At 51.2% G+C, this 13,541-nt stretch overlaps 1 protein-coding gene across 3 annotated transcripts; it reads left to right on the plus strand.

Annotated features, from left to right (window-relative positions):
• Window positions 1-1,781: 1,781 nt before the first annotated feature.
• On the plus strand, window positions 1,782-13,398 carry NLRX1 (NLR family member X1). 3 transcript variants are annotated; one of them, XM_054592407.1, is made up of 10 exons: window positions 1,782-1,951; window positions 2,972-3,093; window positions 3,641-3,710; window positions 4,161-4,249; window positions 4,820-5,439; window positions 6,086-6,904; window positions 9,635-10,230; window positions 10,495-10,581; window positions 11,348-11,599; window positions 12,056-13,398. In XM_054592407.1, the coding sequence occupies exons 2-10, from the start codon at window positions 3,024-3,026 to the stop codon at window positions 12,375-12,377; spliced, it is 2,925 nt and encodes a 974-aa protein (XP_054448382.1). In that variant the 5' UTR covers window positions 1,782-1,951; window positions 2,972-3,023; the 3' UTR covers window positions 12,378-13,398. The 3 variants fall into 3 exon arrangements, with proteins under 3 accessions (XP_054448382.1, XP_054448384.1, XP_054448385.1); XM_054592409.1 differs by lacking the exon at window positions 1,782-1,951 and adding an exon at window positions 2,057-2,108 and having other exon boundaries at window positions 12,056-13,397; XM_054592410.1 differs by lacking the exon at window positions 1,782-1,951 and adding an exon at window positions 2,097-2,138.
• The last annotated feature ends 143 nt before the right edge of the window (window positions 13,399-13,541 follow it).

A 13,541-nucleotide genomic window follows, 5' to 3' on the forward strand; every position in this document is an offset into this window, starting at 1 on the left:
ATGAGGCTGCTAGGGTGAGTATTATTATTTCCTCCTTTTACAGAGAAGGAAACCAAGGCTTGGAGAAGTGACTTGAGCAAGTTCTCAAGATATGGTGCTCTTGCCATTGCGAAGCACCTGCGATTTCTCCCACCAGTCCCAGCAAACTGCAGAGGTGGGGAGGAAATGCTCCCTGCCCATCCAAGCAAGTTTTGAAATGGGCCCACTCACCCTAAGTACCGACTTTCCTGGACTCGGGGATCATCTTTACCACAAGCTCCTCTGTATCAGGGCCTGTGCAAGGTTTTGGAGGGCAGAGATGACCAAGACTCTTCTCCACAAGATGGCTCTACAGCACCTGGCACCCCATCCTGAGGTCAGACAACAGAGCACATGCTCATAGCACAACTCAGAGTACTTCAGTCTACAAGAGGCTAGTCAAGTCATACATTATTTAAAAAGCTTACATGACTGTCATACCCTCGTGGCGGGGAGGGCGAGGGGTGGAGCAGCTTGCTCTGAGCTGTGTCCTGCAACTGCAGCCAGGGGCTTGTCTGCCTTGCATGACTACGTAAGTGCTGTGAAGCCAGAGGAGTCCCCCAGTCCCAAAATATCACCTCCAAGGCCACATTCTTTGGGCTGTTCTACTTCCTTCCTCCCATTCCTTTCTATTCCCCTCTCAGAACATCTGTTAAAATGCAAGTGTGCCATTTTCCCTGCTGCCTGGAATGTCCTTCCCTTCCCAAACTTATTTAAGATCCAGTTTAAATGTCACCTCTGCCAGAGGCAGTTAACAACTCGCTCCCCTAGGCTTTCCTGAACCTTCTGTCAGCCTCTGAAGTACCATCATTTGGGCCCTCTGGAGGGGAGCTGCTAGGGTCTGTCTGATCCCTGCATGCTTTGCTCACTCAGTATTACCCCAATACCATGCGTTCAGTGAATGAACAAAATATATGAGTGAAATATCAACACTGTTTTCAGTCCAGATAAAGGATAGCGATCACACAGCCCTGTTTCCAGCCTTGCCCTGAGGAACTACATGCACTCCCTATTGCATACCTCTGTTAAGTGCACATTGTACACCTATGTTTGTGTGTGGAGGCATGCCCTGGCTGTGGGTGGTGGGTGACTCCTCCATCAGCTACATAGGCCCTGGGTGTGTCTTACATGGAAGCAGAGAGATGAAGGTGCAGGTTTAGAGGACCAGGAAGCACCAGTACTAGGCCATGATTGGGTGCCAGACAAGAAGAACAGGTTGGGGTGGAACCTGTTTCTCTGCCCCCATTCTTTCTCTTTTCTTGACCAAAGTGACCAGAAGCCATACACAGAAGTTTGGGGTTTGAAGAGAGCCAGGTACAGAAGGAACGACCCAAGAAGATCTTGACTCAGATATCTGCCAGGGGGTAGGCTGAAAAACTGAAGAGAAGCTCAGAGGAAAGGATGACGTGGGTATGGCTGGGTGCTTCAGGGAAGCTTAGGGAAGCTTAGGAAGACCCATGCCCTCGATTCCTGTTCTGGCTCTTCTGCTTCTTAATGGATTAACCTGCGCGAGTCATTTCACCCTTCTCAGCCGCAGTAACAATATCTGTGAAATGGGCATAACAACAAGCCCAGCCTGGGAAGTGGTCAATGAAGTAATTGGATCCTGGAGCTGGGTAATCTGCAAAGGGCAATCCTAGCAGAGAGCAGCAACCCGCCTGGGTTGAAGGCTGTAACCAAGGAAGGCGGGGGCGGTGCAGTGACCGAGGGGGAAGTTCCTGCCCCAAAGCTGCTCTCTGGGACATTCGGTCCCTCTCATTGTCTTCCTCCTCCTAGGACCCCGAGGAGTCCGAGTGCCTGGCCTCGTTCTCTCCGGTGCCCTCTGCCAGGGTCGGATGACAGTGTGGGCAGGCAAGAATCGCCGCGCCACGGCCTTCCGGAACAAGCGGCAGGCACCGGCGGGCCAGGAGCTCCCTGACCTGGGCAGCCGCGGGTAAAGGCCTAGCCAGTCGGGTTTCCTCTCGCCGCCGCTTCGGGTGCAGCGCCGGGCTGGGCGGGGCCGGGCCTGGCAGGGGTGGGGCGGTGCCGCGCAAGTGTCGCTGGGAGTTCGCGGCAGCGGGACGCCTAGGACGCAGCTGGTTTGCTAAGTGGTGGGCTTTCTGGCAGGCCCTCCCATCTGGGTCAGAGGCCGACTGGAACTAGGAATAATGTTTGGGACCCAGTTTTGGGGGAGGAGCTCTGGACCTATGGGAGCACAGCCTCTGTACTTTTCCTGCGGTGTCCCCTCCTTTTCTCACTGCTCTGGAGACCTGGGGTGATCTTGGGAGAATTGTCCAAACCACCACCCCACCCCTTCCGCGAGTCTCATCTTGAGCCACTGGCCCTGGATCTGATTTTATCCCACTAACCTAGTTTTTCAAAGCTTTCACAGCTTTCCAGGGCTCTCTCTTAAGCCTTCCCCGGCCCCCGAGACTCCTGCTGTGAGTCCCAGCCCACCCCTCCACCGTTTGGCCTTGCTGGCGGCAGGTGGGCCTAGGGCAGACAGTTTTCACTAAGTGTGCCCTGCCCATAAGGAGCCACATCTCTGGAAATCAGGTGTTAAAGAGCAGCAGACTCCATTTAAGGGAGCTCAGAAGGATCAGGAAAGACTTCGAGGGAAACAGTATCTTTAGGCAGGGTCTTAAAAGATTGGGTAGGGTCCTGACAGGAGAGAAAGGTCCCCCCAAAAGGACACCTAAATCAAGCAATTCACTAGGTTGAAACTCAGAAGATGTTCCTGAAGCCCCAGGGGATAGACAGTAGGTGGTATGAGATAAAATGGGATCTCTCAGGTGGAGGATATAGAAGAGGGAGGAGATCTGAAGGTCAGGCCACGGTTTTGCCAATGCTGACATATAAGGAAAGGTCGATGCTGTCCTGGGGAAGAAAATTCTTGGCCTGCACAGGGAGGAGGTGGTGTTGGTTGGGGCGGGTAGTGATGGTTTGTGGTTCATTCACACTATTCTTTTTGCAGAGGAACAGGATAACAGGTGGTGTATAAACCCTGGGCTCTGACCTTCTCTCTCATGAGGTGGAACCGCCATTTGCCCAGGGCCTTTTGGAACTCTGGCCTGGGAAGAGTACTCCAGACAGCAGGTAAGAAGGAAGCATGGGTTTCTGTTTCTATCTCTTCCTTCCTCTTCAGAGTCCAGATGGTGCCTCTAAGAGGGCAGAGATTCAGACAACAGGTGCACTAGTCCCAGTTTTGTGATTCACTAGCTGTTCGTCTTGGGCAAGTCACATCATCTCTCTGAGTTTCCTTTTTCCCATCCTAAAATAAGGGAATCAGACTAGATGATCTTCAAGGATCATCTGTAGCTACCTAAGTTCAAGAACACTTGTTTGATTTCATTTTGCATTCAACAAATACTTTTTGAGTGCCTGTTATGTGAAAGTCTAAGTATATAGTTGTGTACAAAAACAGATGTGATCCTGCTTTCATGGTGGAGGGAGCAGAAATGGATGTTAATCAAATAATCATGCAATACAATATAAAATTGCATAACAGCTGCTGCAAAGGGGTGGTACATGATGCTTTAAGAGCAAATAATGGGAGATTTCATGTAGGTATAGAGTCTGTGTATTGGTGGGGGATATGGATGAGATGTGGATGCTATTTCTTGCTTCTCCCTTCTCTCTGTAGATGAGAGTATCCCCTTCATGATCCACTGGAATTGGGACCTTAAAGGGGAGTGTCCCCTTGAGCCTTCTAGGTGAGGCCTTAGTGTTGTATCTTCGAATGTATCTGGGCATAGCAGAGTAGCCTGGGAAAGGTCAAGCTACTTGCTCTTCTGAGGGGAAGGTTGGTCTTCTAGATGTGGGGAGGGTACAGTCAGCTATCAGGCTTAAGAGGAAGTTGGCTTACATCATCTACAGTAAAAGTCACAGTGGTCAGCCAGTGGGAGGATCTGTGGGAGGTGGGTGGTTTGGCAGTTACCAAGCTGAGTTCCAGACAGGCAGCTATAGGGACCTGGAGGGCTAGCGGCGAGACCTCAGCCCCAGGGAAGGATGAGAGTCAGAGAGTCTCGACTTGGGTGTCCAGGGTTGGGTCTGGATCTCAGCAAAGCACAAGTCCATCATTCCAAACAGGCCTGGACTCTGAGCCTGTTCAGGGACTGAGCTCAATAGCCAAGCCCCAGCTCACCCCTTCTTTTTGCTCCCAGGGTCTTTGTACGCCACTATGGAAGCTCAGTGGGCAGTGGTCCCCCATCAGGGAGGCATGGACAGTTGTTCCAGAGTGTCTCTGCAACTGGTAAAGAGATTGGCTCCTCAGTCAGCCTGAGGACAAGGGCTGGCTGGGATCACAGTGGGGGCCTGGGGTGGGGAGAGGGGCCTGGAGGGAGAAGCAGGCAGGGAGAGTGAGGCATAGAGGACCCACTGACATTATCCGCCAGTGGGGCCATGCTCTGCCCACCCTCCCTTGCCCCATGATCCATCTGTCCATGTATCTTTTCCTGTAACACTCATATAATGCACTCTATGTACAAAGCCCTGGAAGGGATGTTCCATACCTTCCTACCTTCAGCAAACTGGGTCTAGAAGTCAGGTAAAAATTGCACACATATAACCATGAAAACCAGTCAGCCCAGGCTTAGCATCACTCATCCCATGGCTCCCCATTTTCTGCCACAGGGTTTCCAAACTTTCTGGACGCTCTGTATTTTTTTAGATAGTTCTGTGTGCTCAGTACCTTTCTGAGCCCCAGCGTGTTCTAGTGCTGTCTTGACTCTGCAGCCTGACCCTACCACCACTCTTACTGGCCCTAAGCTCCTGCATCTCCTGGCCTCTTCCCATGGCCCATTCCCTTTGCCTTCCCATCCAGAAGCCATCCAGTGGCATCGCCGGAACCTGGCTGAGTGGTTCAGCCGCCTGCCCAGGGAAGAGCGTCAGTTTGGCCCAACCTTTGCACTAGACACAGTCCATGTGGACCCTGTGATCCGTGAGAGCACCCCTGATGAGCTTCTTCGCGCACCTTCAAAGCTAGCCCTGGAATATCAGCCGCCCCCAGCCAGGCTTCCCACATTGGCCCTGTCTCAGCTCTTTGACTCAGATGCCTGTGGGCGACGGGTGCAGACAGTGGTTCTGTATGGGACGGTGGGCACAGGCAAGAGCACACTGGTACGCAAAATGGTCCTGGACTGGTGTCATGGGCAGCTGCCAGCCTTTGAGCTGCTCATCCCCTTCTCCTGTGAGGACTTGTCATCCCTGGGCCCTGCCCCGGCCTCCTTGTGCCAACTTGTGGCCCAGCGTTACACTCCCCTGAAGGAGATTCTGCCCCTGATGGCTGCAATTGGGTCCCGCCTGCTATTTGTGCTTCATGGCTTAGAGCGTCTCAACCTGGACTTCCGGCTGGCAGGCACAGGGCTTTGCAGTGACCCTGAGAAGCCAGAGGCACCAGCTGCTATCATAGTCAATCTGCTGCGCAAATATATGCTGCCTGAGGTAGGTGGCCCCCTGCCCCTCCCTGCCACCTCTGTCCCTGATTAGCCACCTAAGGATTTTTGTGTCTTGGGTCCACATAATTATTGGGTAAGAGAGGCCTCTGGGCTAGTTCAAATCCTGGCCCCACAACTTCCCAGCTATGTGTCATTGAGCAAGTCACTAACTTCCCCAAGCTTCTATTTTCTTTTCTTTTCGAGTTGTATTGATCAAATGAAATACCACATATAAACTGCTTGGCACAGTGTGCTGGCTCATAGTAAATGCACAATAATTGTTAGTTATAATTATTATGGTCGTCATCATTTTCATCCTTGGGTGCTTGGTTGTCAGGTGCTCCCTTGGGAGTGAGGCAAGCAGGATATCAAAGTCTTTGTTTTTCTCTTTTATAAAAAAATACTTTATTTACTTGTTTTTAGAGAGAGGGGAAGGGGGGGAGAAAGAGAGGGAGAGAAATATCGATGTGTGAGAGATCAGTTGCTTCTTGCACAGCACAACCCCAACCAGGGACCCAGTTCAAAACCCAGGAATGTGCCCTGACAGGGAATCGAACCAGCCACCTTTTGGTTTACAGGCCAGCGCTCAATCCACTGGGCCACACCAGCCAGGGCTCAAAGTCTTTCTTAACCCTCAACTGTGCTCTTTCCAGGCCAGCATCCTGGTGACCACCCGTCCCTCTGCCATCGGCCGCATCCCCAGCAAATATGTGGGCCGCTATGGCGAGATCTGTGGCTTCTCTGATACCAACCTGCAGAAGCTCTATTTCCAGCTCCGCCTCAATCAACCTGACTGTGGGCATAGTGCTGGGGTGGGTGTCTCAGCTACGTCAGCTCAGCGTGACAGCCTGATGGAGATGCTCTCCAGGAACCTGGAAGGGCACCACCAGATCACTGCTGCCTGCTTCCTGCCCTCCTATTGCTGGCTTATTTGTGCCACCTTGCATTTCCTGCATGCCCCCACACCGGCCGGCCAGACCCTCACAAGCATCTATACCAGCTTCTTGCATCTTAACTTCAGTGGGGAGATGTTGGACAGCAGTGACCCCTCCAAGTTATCCCTGATGGCCTATGCTGCCCGAACCATGGGAAAGTTGGCTTACGAGGGGGTATCTTCCCGCAAGACCTACTTCTCTGAAGAGGATGTCCGTGGCTGCCTGGAGGCTGGCATCAGGACAGAAGAGGAGTTTCAGCTGCTGCATGTCTTCCGCTGGGATGCCCTGAGATTTTTTCTGGCCCCGTGCATGGAGCCAGAGCGTCCAGGCACATTTGTGTTCACTGTGCCTGCCATGCAAGAATACCTGGCTGCCCTCTACATTGTCCTGGGTTTGCATAAGACAACTCTGCAGCGGGTGGGCAAGGAAGTGGCCGATCTTGTGGGCCGTGTTGGAGAGGATGTCAGCCTGGTCCTGGGCATTGTGGCCAAGCTGCTGCCATTGAGGGCCCTACCTCTGCTCTTCAACCTACTTAAGGTAACAACAGCCTCCGGACCCTAGGTTGTTAGCCTCCTACTCTCCATTTACCCCTTGCTCCTCTCCCAGAAGGAAACTGCTACTTCCTACATAGCTATGAATCCTCTTGTTTTGGCTCTGGCTTCAGATTTACCACAATTTGGCTTTTAGTGGGATTGGAGCATAAGGAGGGGGTAGGGGGGCGGACAGAAGCCATAGGCTGGGGAAGGCTTGGAGGCTGAGAGGGGAATTTGAGGGTGCAGGGACTTTTAATAACAATCCTACAATCCTAAGATGGTTTTGTTTTGCATTTTTTCTCCTGGTCTTTGTTTCTGGGAGGCAGGAGTCACTATAGTTCAGGTTCTGTCCTCTGCTTTGCAGGTCCAGACACTCTATTATTTCTGTTCTCCCAGAGACAATTAGACTCCAAAAGTGATGACTCATCTTAACTAAATCATCAGAGGCAGGTTTATAAAGCAGATGCCATTTTATTCATTTATACCAGGAAAATGAATGCATTGGTAATTGGCTTAGGGCAGTCTATCCAGGGTGCAGGTCCACATTACACGCCTGAGAACTTCTGCGAGCAGGGCGGATGTACTAAGTTTTTGAGGGGAAGAAGGATCTGCTCTCTGCTGATGTCTGCAAGGTGACTTGTGTATGAAATGCTATTACTTTTTAAAATTTTTTAACTTTTATTTTTTAATTTTATTGATTTGGGAGAGGGAGAGAGAGAGAGAAAGAGAAACAATGCTTTGTTGTTTCACTTATTTATGCATTCATTGGTTGTTTCTCGTATGTGTCCTGACTGGGCATCAAACTCGCAACCTTGGCTCATCGGGACAATGTTCTAACCAGCTGATCTAGCCAGCCAGGGCCATTATTCCTTTTATAGATCAGGAAACTGAGGCTCATGGAGTCTAAGGAACTTGTTGTGGCCACTTGGACAGTAAATAAAATAGCTAGGATCTGAGCCAAGGTTTCATGATTCTGAATCCTGTGTCTTTCTGCCAAATTTTATTGCTATATTGTGGGTATTTTTCAAGCTATGGTGCCTTGCTAGGTAACCCTTTCCTCTCTAGGAATGTTTTAGTAACTGATCTTGAGGAGGCAGAGTCCTGGTCAAATTTCAACAAGTTTTCCTTCTTATAGGCAGCAAAGCATAAGGGTTAAGAACTGGGATTCAGTAATGCAACTACCTCGGCTGAAATAAAGGCTCTGCTACTTCCCAGCTGTGTGGCCTTTGATAAACTGTTTAATCTCTCTGTGCCTCAGAGTCCTTATCTCTTAAATGGGGATAATAGTAGAATCTATCTCATTGCCCTAATAGGAGGATTAAATATGTTCACACTCAGGGCCTGGCACATAGTAAGTGCTATCTAATTATTAAACATAAAAAGAGGATCAGGCAGCCCACCCCTTCTTATACCATCACCCCATACAGGGAGGTAATGGCCATTGCTGAGGCTACCCCACCCCCTTCAGGATGTACTTCCCTTGTCCAGACTGTAGGAGGTCCCCTGACAGGCTCCCGAAAGCCCCTCCACTCTTTTAAAAGTGCACCAGAATTATTAGCACCACAGTCCCAAGCCTTCTTGGAGGGAGAATTTCCTGGCAGAGGACTGTTCCATAGTGTTTCTTCATGATCCTGTTGATTCACCTTTGCAGGGTGACACTTTCTATCCCAGTACCGAATTAGTGTAACCTCCTTGGCAGGCACCTCACCTATAAAAAGCAAAAAAAGAAAAAAAAAAAAGAAACCAAGCTTTAGAGGAGGTGCCACAAACAACCAACCTCATGGCTTACTGCCAGAGGTAGGGACCCTTCATTCCTTTCAGAACCATTTTAAGGATGAAGGATGATGTTGCGAACATCCACAACATTCATTTCTTCAGTGAATATTTGGGTGCTTGCTATGTGCCAGGCAATATGTTAGATTCTGAGGAAAGAACAGTTAAACACCCCCTTGCAGGTTTCTGCCTTTTCCAATCATACAGTCTGAACACAAACATGTCATCATAACCATGTAATTAAAAAGTATGCTAAGTGCCTGGAAAGCAAAGTTCCAGGTGCTGAAAGTGTCTAAAGAGGGACCTGGTCTAGGAGAATAAGGAAAGCCTCTCTTCAGGAAGGGCACTTAATCTGATCACTAGAGGATTAGCTAGGAAGAGAACTCGGGGGAGGGGGAACACCTCAGGAAAAGTATATAGCTTTGCCACTGTGAAAGGAGAGAGAAAGGAGAGAAAAAAGCTTAAAGGACAGAAGCAGAATGAGTGAGGGTGAGAGGCTCGTGATGAAGCTGGCAGGGACCAAATGATGCAGGGTTTTGAAGTAGTAGGAGTAATATCAGTCATCATTGCTCTAAAGATGATGTTGAAGATGGGGATATATTTATAATATCTACCCTGTTCCAAACTAGCTGCATGATATATCTGATTTCTTCCTACTACCCCCTGGGCTTGAAAAATGTATGGGGTGTTTAGGGAGAAGAATGTATGTATGGAGTGCATGAGACAAATGTTGAGGGATGACTCTGGAAAGATCAAATTGGGGCCAAATTATGAAAAGTTTTATATTCTGTGTGGGCAGTAGGGAGTAGAGTATTATATATATGATCAGACAGATCATGCTATGAGTTCAAGAGGAGACACGAGGCTGGAGCCATCAGGGAGAGGGCATCTTAAGCTGAGCTGTGAAGGCTGAGCAAGCACGCAGGAGGCTGCAGCGCCTTTCTCCTGCTTCCTTTCCCAGGTGGTTCCACGAGTTTTTGGGCGCATGGTGGGTAAAAGCCGTGAGGCGGTGGCCCAGGCCATGGTGTTGGAGATGTTTCGAGAGGAGGATTACTACAATGATGATGTCCTGGACCAGATGGGTGCCAGTATCCTGGGCATAGAGGGCCCCCGGCGCCACCCAGATGAGCCCCCCGAGGATGAGGTCTTTGAGCTCTTCCCCATGTTCATGGGAGGGCTTCTCTCTGCCCATAACCGGGCCATGCTGGCTCAGCTTGGCTGCCCCATCAAGAACCTTGATGCTCTAGAGAATGCCCAGGCCATCAAGAAGAAGCTGGGGAAGCTGGGCCGGCAGGTGCTGCCTCCCTCGGAGCTCCTTGACCACCTCTTCTTCCACTATGAGTTCCAGAATCAGCACTTCTCTGCTGAGGTGCTGAGCTCCCTATGCCAGCTCAACCTGGCGGGTGTGCGTATGACACCTCTCAAGTGCACAGTGGTGGCAGCTGTACTGGGCAGTGGAAGGCATGCCCTGCATGAGGTGAACTTGGCTTCCTGCCAGCTGGACCCTGCTGGGCTACGCACACTCATGCCTGTCTTCCTGCGTGCCCGAAAGCTGGGGTGAGGACCTCATGCAAAGGCATGAAGAGAGGAGAGGGTTGGAGGTGAAGAAGTGGGAAGAGAAGGTGCCAGTTAAACCAAAGGTACTGAGGAAAGACCGAGGGGTGGGATGAAAGAGTATGGTGTGGGTAGAGGTGACAAGAGCAATGGAAGTGTGGATTGCAAGAGTCAGGATGGTGAGAAAGGGGCCTAGGGGATGGGCAGGCCCTATGCTGAATTCCTTCTTTGGTTTCTCATCTCTCCTCTGGTCACCTTTTGCTCCAGCTTGCAACTCAACAGCCTGGGCCCGGAGGCCTGCAGGGACCTCCGAGACCTGCTGCTGCATGACCAGTGCCAAATTACCTCCCTGCGGTAAGTGTCCTGAGAGGGGGCTGGAGGGAGGCTCTGGCCATTCTGGTGGCTACCTAAGGTCAAGGGTATTGTCCATGCTTCAACATACTTGACACAGGCCTGACCATGATGCAGTAAAGGGGTGGGAGTCTGGACCTGTCCTGCCCCCCAGGCCCAGTACAAGCAGTAGGATGGGGATGGGGGTGAGATGCCACCAGCTATAGGTGCTAAGAAAGCCTCTCCTGTGGCTAAAATCAGCCTGGGGAAGGGGTAGAATAATACCCAGGCCAGTTGCCTGGTAACAGTGCCACTGCTCCCTTCTTAGGACTTTCCTTGTCGCTTTACAAGGATGACCTTCATGCTGGGCACTCAGTAGATGCTCCCAAAGAGTAATTGATTTACTAGGAACCCAGGCTCTTGGGTTTCTGATTTCTGGTTGAAGAAGGGGGAGGTGAATAAGAGAAAGGAGGAAGGGCAGGAAGGATGGGGCAGCAGGGTCTGGGGAGAAGGTGAGAAAAAGCAGGAGAAGGGAAATGGTAATGATGAAGAGGAAGGGGAGAGGGGAGTAGGGGGTCAGCAAAGGAGAAGAGAAGGAGGGGAAAGAGGAGAAGTCTCTACCCTACTCTCCCTCCCTGGCAGTGTGCCATACCTTCTATTTCTCCATTCTCTTCTCCTGGACCTGCATTTCTGTGTCCAGGCTGGTCTCCATCCCAGGCTGTGTACCATTTGGCCTAACCACAGGGTCTCTACCATAGTCCTTATAACCTTGGGGTGTTTGTGGCTATAGGCTGTCCAACAATCCACTGACAGCTGAGGGTGTGGCCTTGCTGGTGGAGGGGCTAGCAGGAAACACCTCGCTGACACACCTGTCCCTGCTACACACGGGCCTTGGGGACAAGGGCCTAGAGCTGCTGGCTGCCCAGCTGGACCGTAATCAACAGCTACAGGAGCTGAACGTCGCCTACAATGGCGCTGGTGACACAGCGGCCCTAGCCCTGGCCAAGGCTGCCTGGGAGCATCCTTCCCTGGAGCTGCTACAGTGAGTCTTATTCCTGGTCTTTGCCCTACCGCAGCCTGAGACTGTGTTTCCTATCCTCAGTCTTCCTTCCCTCTTTCCACTGTGCTTTTTCTACCCTAGGGAGTGGGCCTGGGCCTGTCCTCTCTTCCTGGCTTCTGACTGATGCTTGTCGACCTTGTCTGAGCCAACCCACTCCTCTGTGATTGGCCCTTAGCCTGCCCTGATTCTCTACCACCATTTCTCCTAAGTTCCCGGTGGCTCCATTCCTAGTGTCCCTGGTCCCACTAAATTCTAGTGTCATCCCTGCCTCACACTGGCCACTACCTTCTATCTCTGGCTTATTGTAGACATGCCCCATCCCATTCCATAGCCAGGGGCTGAGTTGTGTGACCCCCTCACTCTTTGTCTACCCTCTACCCTCTGCCACACCTTCTCAGAGCCTTGCTTAATGACATTTACTGCTCTCTCTCCTGCTAGCCTCTACTTCAATGAGCTGAGCTCCGAGGGTCGCCAGGTCTTGCGGAACTTGGGGGACAGTGTTGAAGGCAGTGCCCGGGTTGTGGTATCGCTGACAGAGGGAACAGCAGTGTCAGAGTACTGGTCGGTGATCCTCAGCGAAGTCCAGCGGAACCTCAACAGCTGGGATCAGGGCCGAGTCCAGCGCCACCTTGAGCTGTTGCTACAGGATCTGGAAGATAACCGAGGAGCCACCCTTAATCCTTGGCGCAAGGCCCAGCTGCTTCGAGTGGAGGGCGAGGTTAAGGCCCTCCTGGAGCAGCTGGGAGGCCCTGGACGCTGAGACAGTGGCAGCAGGCACCTAGCTGTGTAACCCCTATCCCCAAACTTCTTCCCTCTGTGGCTTCCTGGCTTGTACTGCTACTTCTATAAAGATCCCGTGCCCTGGCTGGTGTGGCTCAATGGATGGAGTGCTGGCCTACAAATCAAAGGGGCGCCTGTTCAATTCCCAGTCAGGGCACATACCTGGGTTGTGGGCCAGGTCCCCAGTAGGGGGCATGTGAGAGGCAACCACACATTGATGTTTCTCTTCCTCTCTTTCTCCCTCTCCTCCCCTCTCTCTAAAAATAATAAAATCTTAAAAATAAAATATCCCTTCATGGCTGGAGGCAAAATACTAAGCATAGCTCTATCAGTGGCCCTCTGAACAAGCCCAACCAAGCCTCCCAAGTCCGGAATTTCCAGGGTCATGAAACATGCCTCCTCTCCTTTGGGCTAGAAGGACAGAAGGATATGGCATTTCCATGATTAAATTGCCCTGTAGCACCACCACTAACCTTGCTTCTCTCTCCTCTCAAGGAGCCTCTGTGCCACCAGGGGGAGCACTACTTATGTCCACTCGCCCATGGGTGTCGCGCTGTCCAGATGTGCTGGAGGGCTTCCACCCCTTGCCTTTATACTTTCTGTGGACACTCAGGATACCCATAGCCACTTTCCTCTCTCATTGGTGCTTCTCCCTAGCCGCATGCTCCTCTTACCACAATGGTACTTGTGCCCAGTGGTTCCTACCAGCACGTGCACTGACTTGTTGCTATTAAAAAACTGTCTTCCACCTACTGTGGCCTTTTTGCCTGGTGCTTGCAAGGAAGCGCACTGTTCTCGGCCATTCTGATTAAACTACTGATAACTTTTTGTTACAAATAGTTCTTAGGTACTAAGTTGAAAGGCAGTGAGGGCTGCGGGGATGCATGATATTGAGGTGTGGATAGGCGATTCTGGGCTTAGCACTCCTGTCACCCTTTGCATACATTCTTACTTACCCCAGACTTGGAATTAGGGATCAGCAATCTACCTTTCTCTGCACCTAGCAGGAGCTGGGACAACGGGAGAGTTTCTGGAGAAGTTGGGGCCCAGGAATGGGTGCAAGAGGAACTTGAATATTTCCCTGGGGATGAGACTCTCCTTGTTTAATTATTATCCCACTGCTTCCTAGGCAGCGTCTTTAAGG

The sequence above is a fragment of the Pteronotus mesoamericanus genome, unplaced genomic scaffold (genome assembly GCF_021234165.1).
Source record: "Pteronotus mesoamericanus isolate MK-2021 breed Mesoamerican mustached bat unplaced genomic scaffold, CSHL_Meso_final scaffold_36, whole genome shotgun sequence".
NCBI lineage: Eukaryota > Metazoa > Chordata > Mammalia > Chiroptera > Mormoopidae > Pteronotus > Pteronotus mesoamericanus.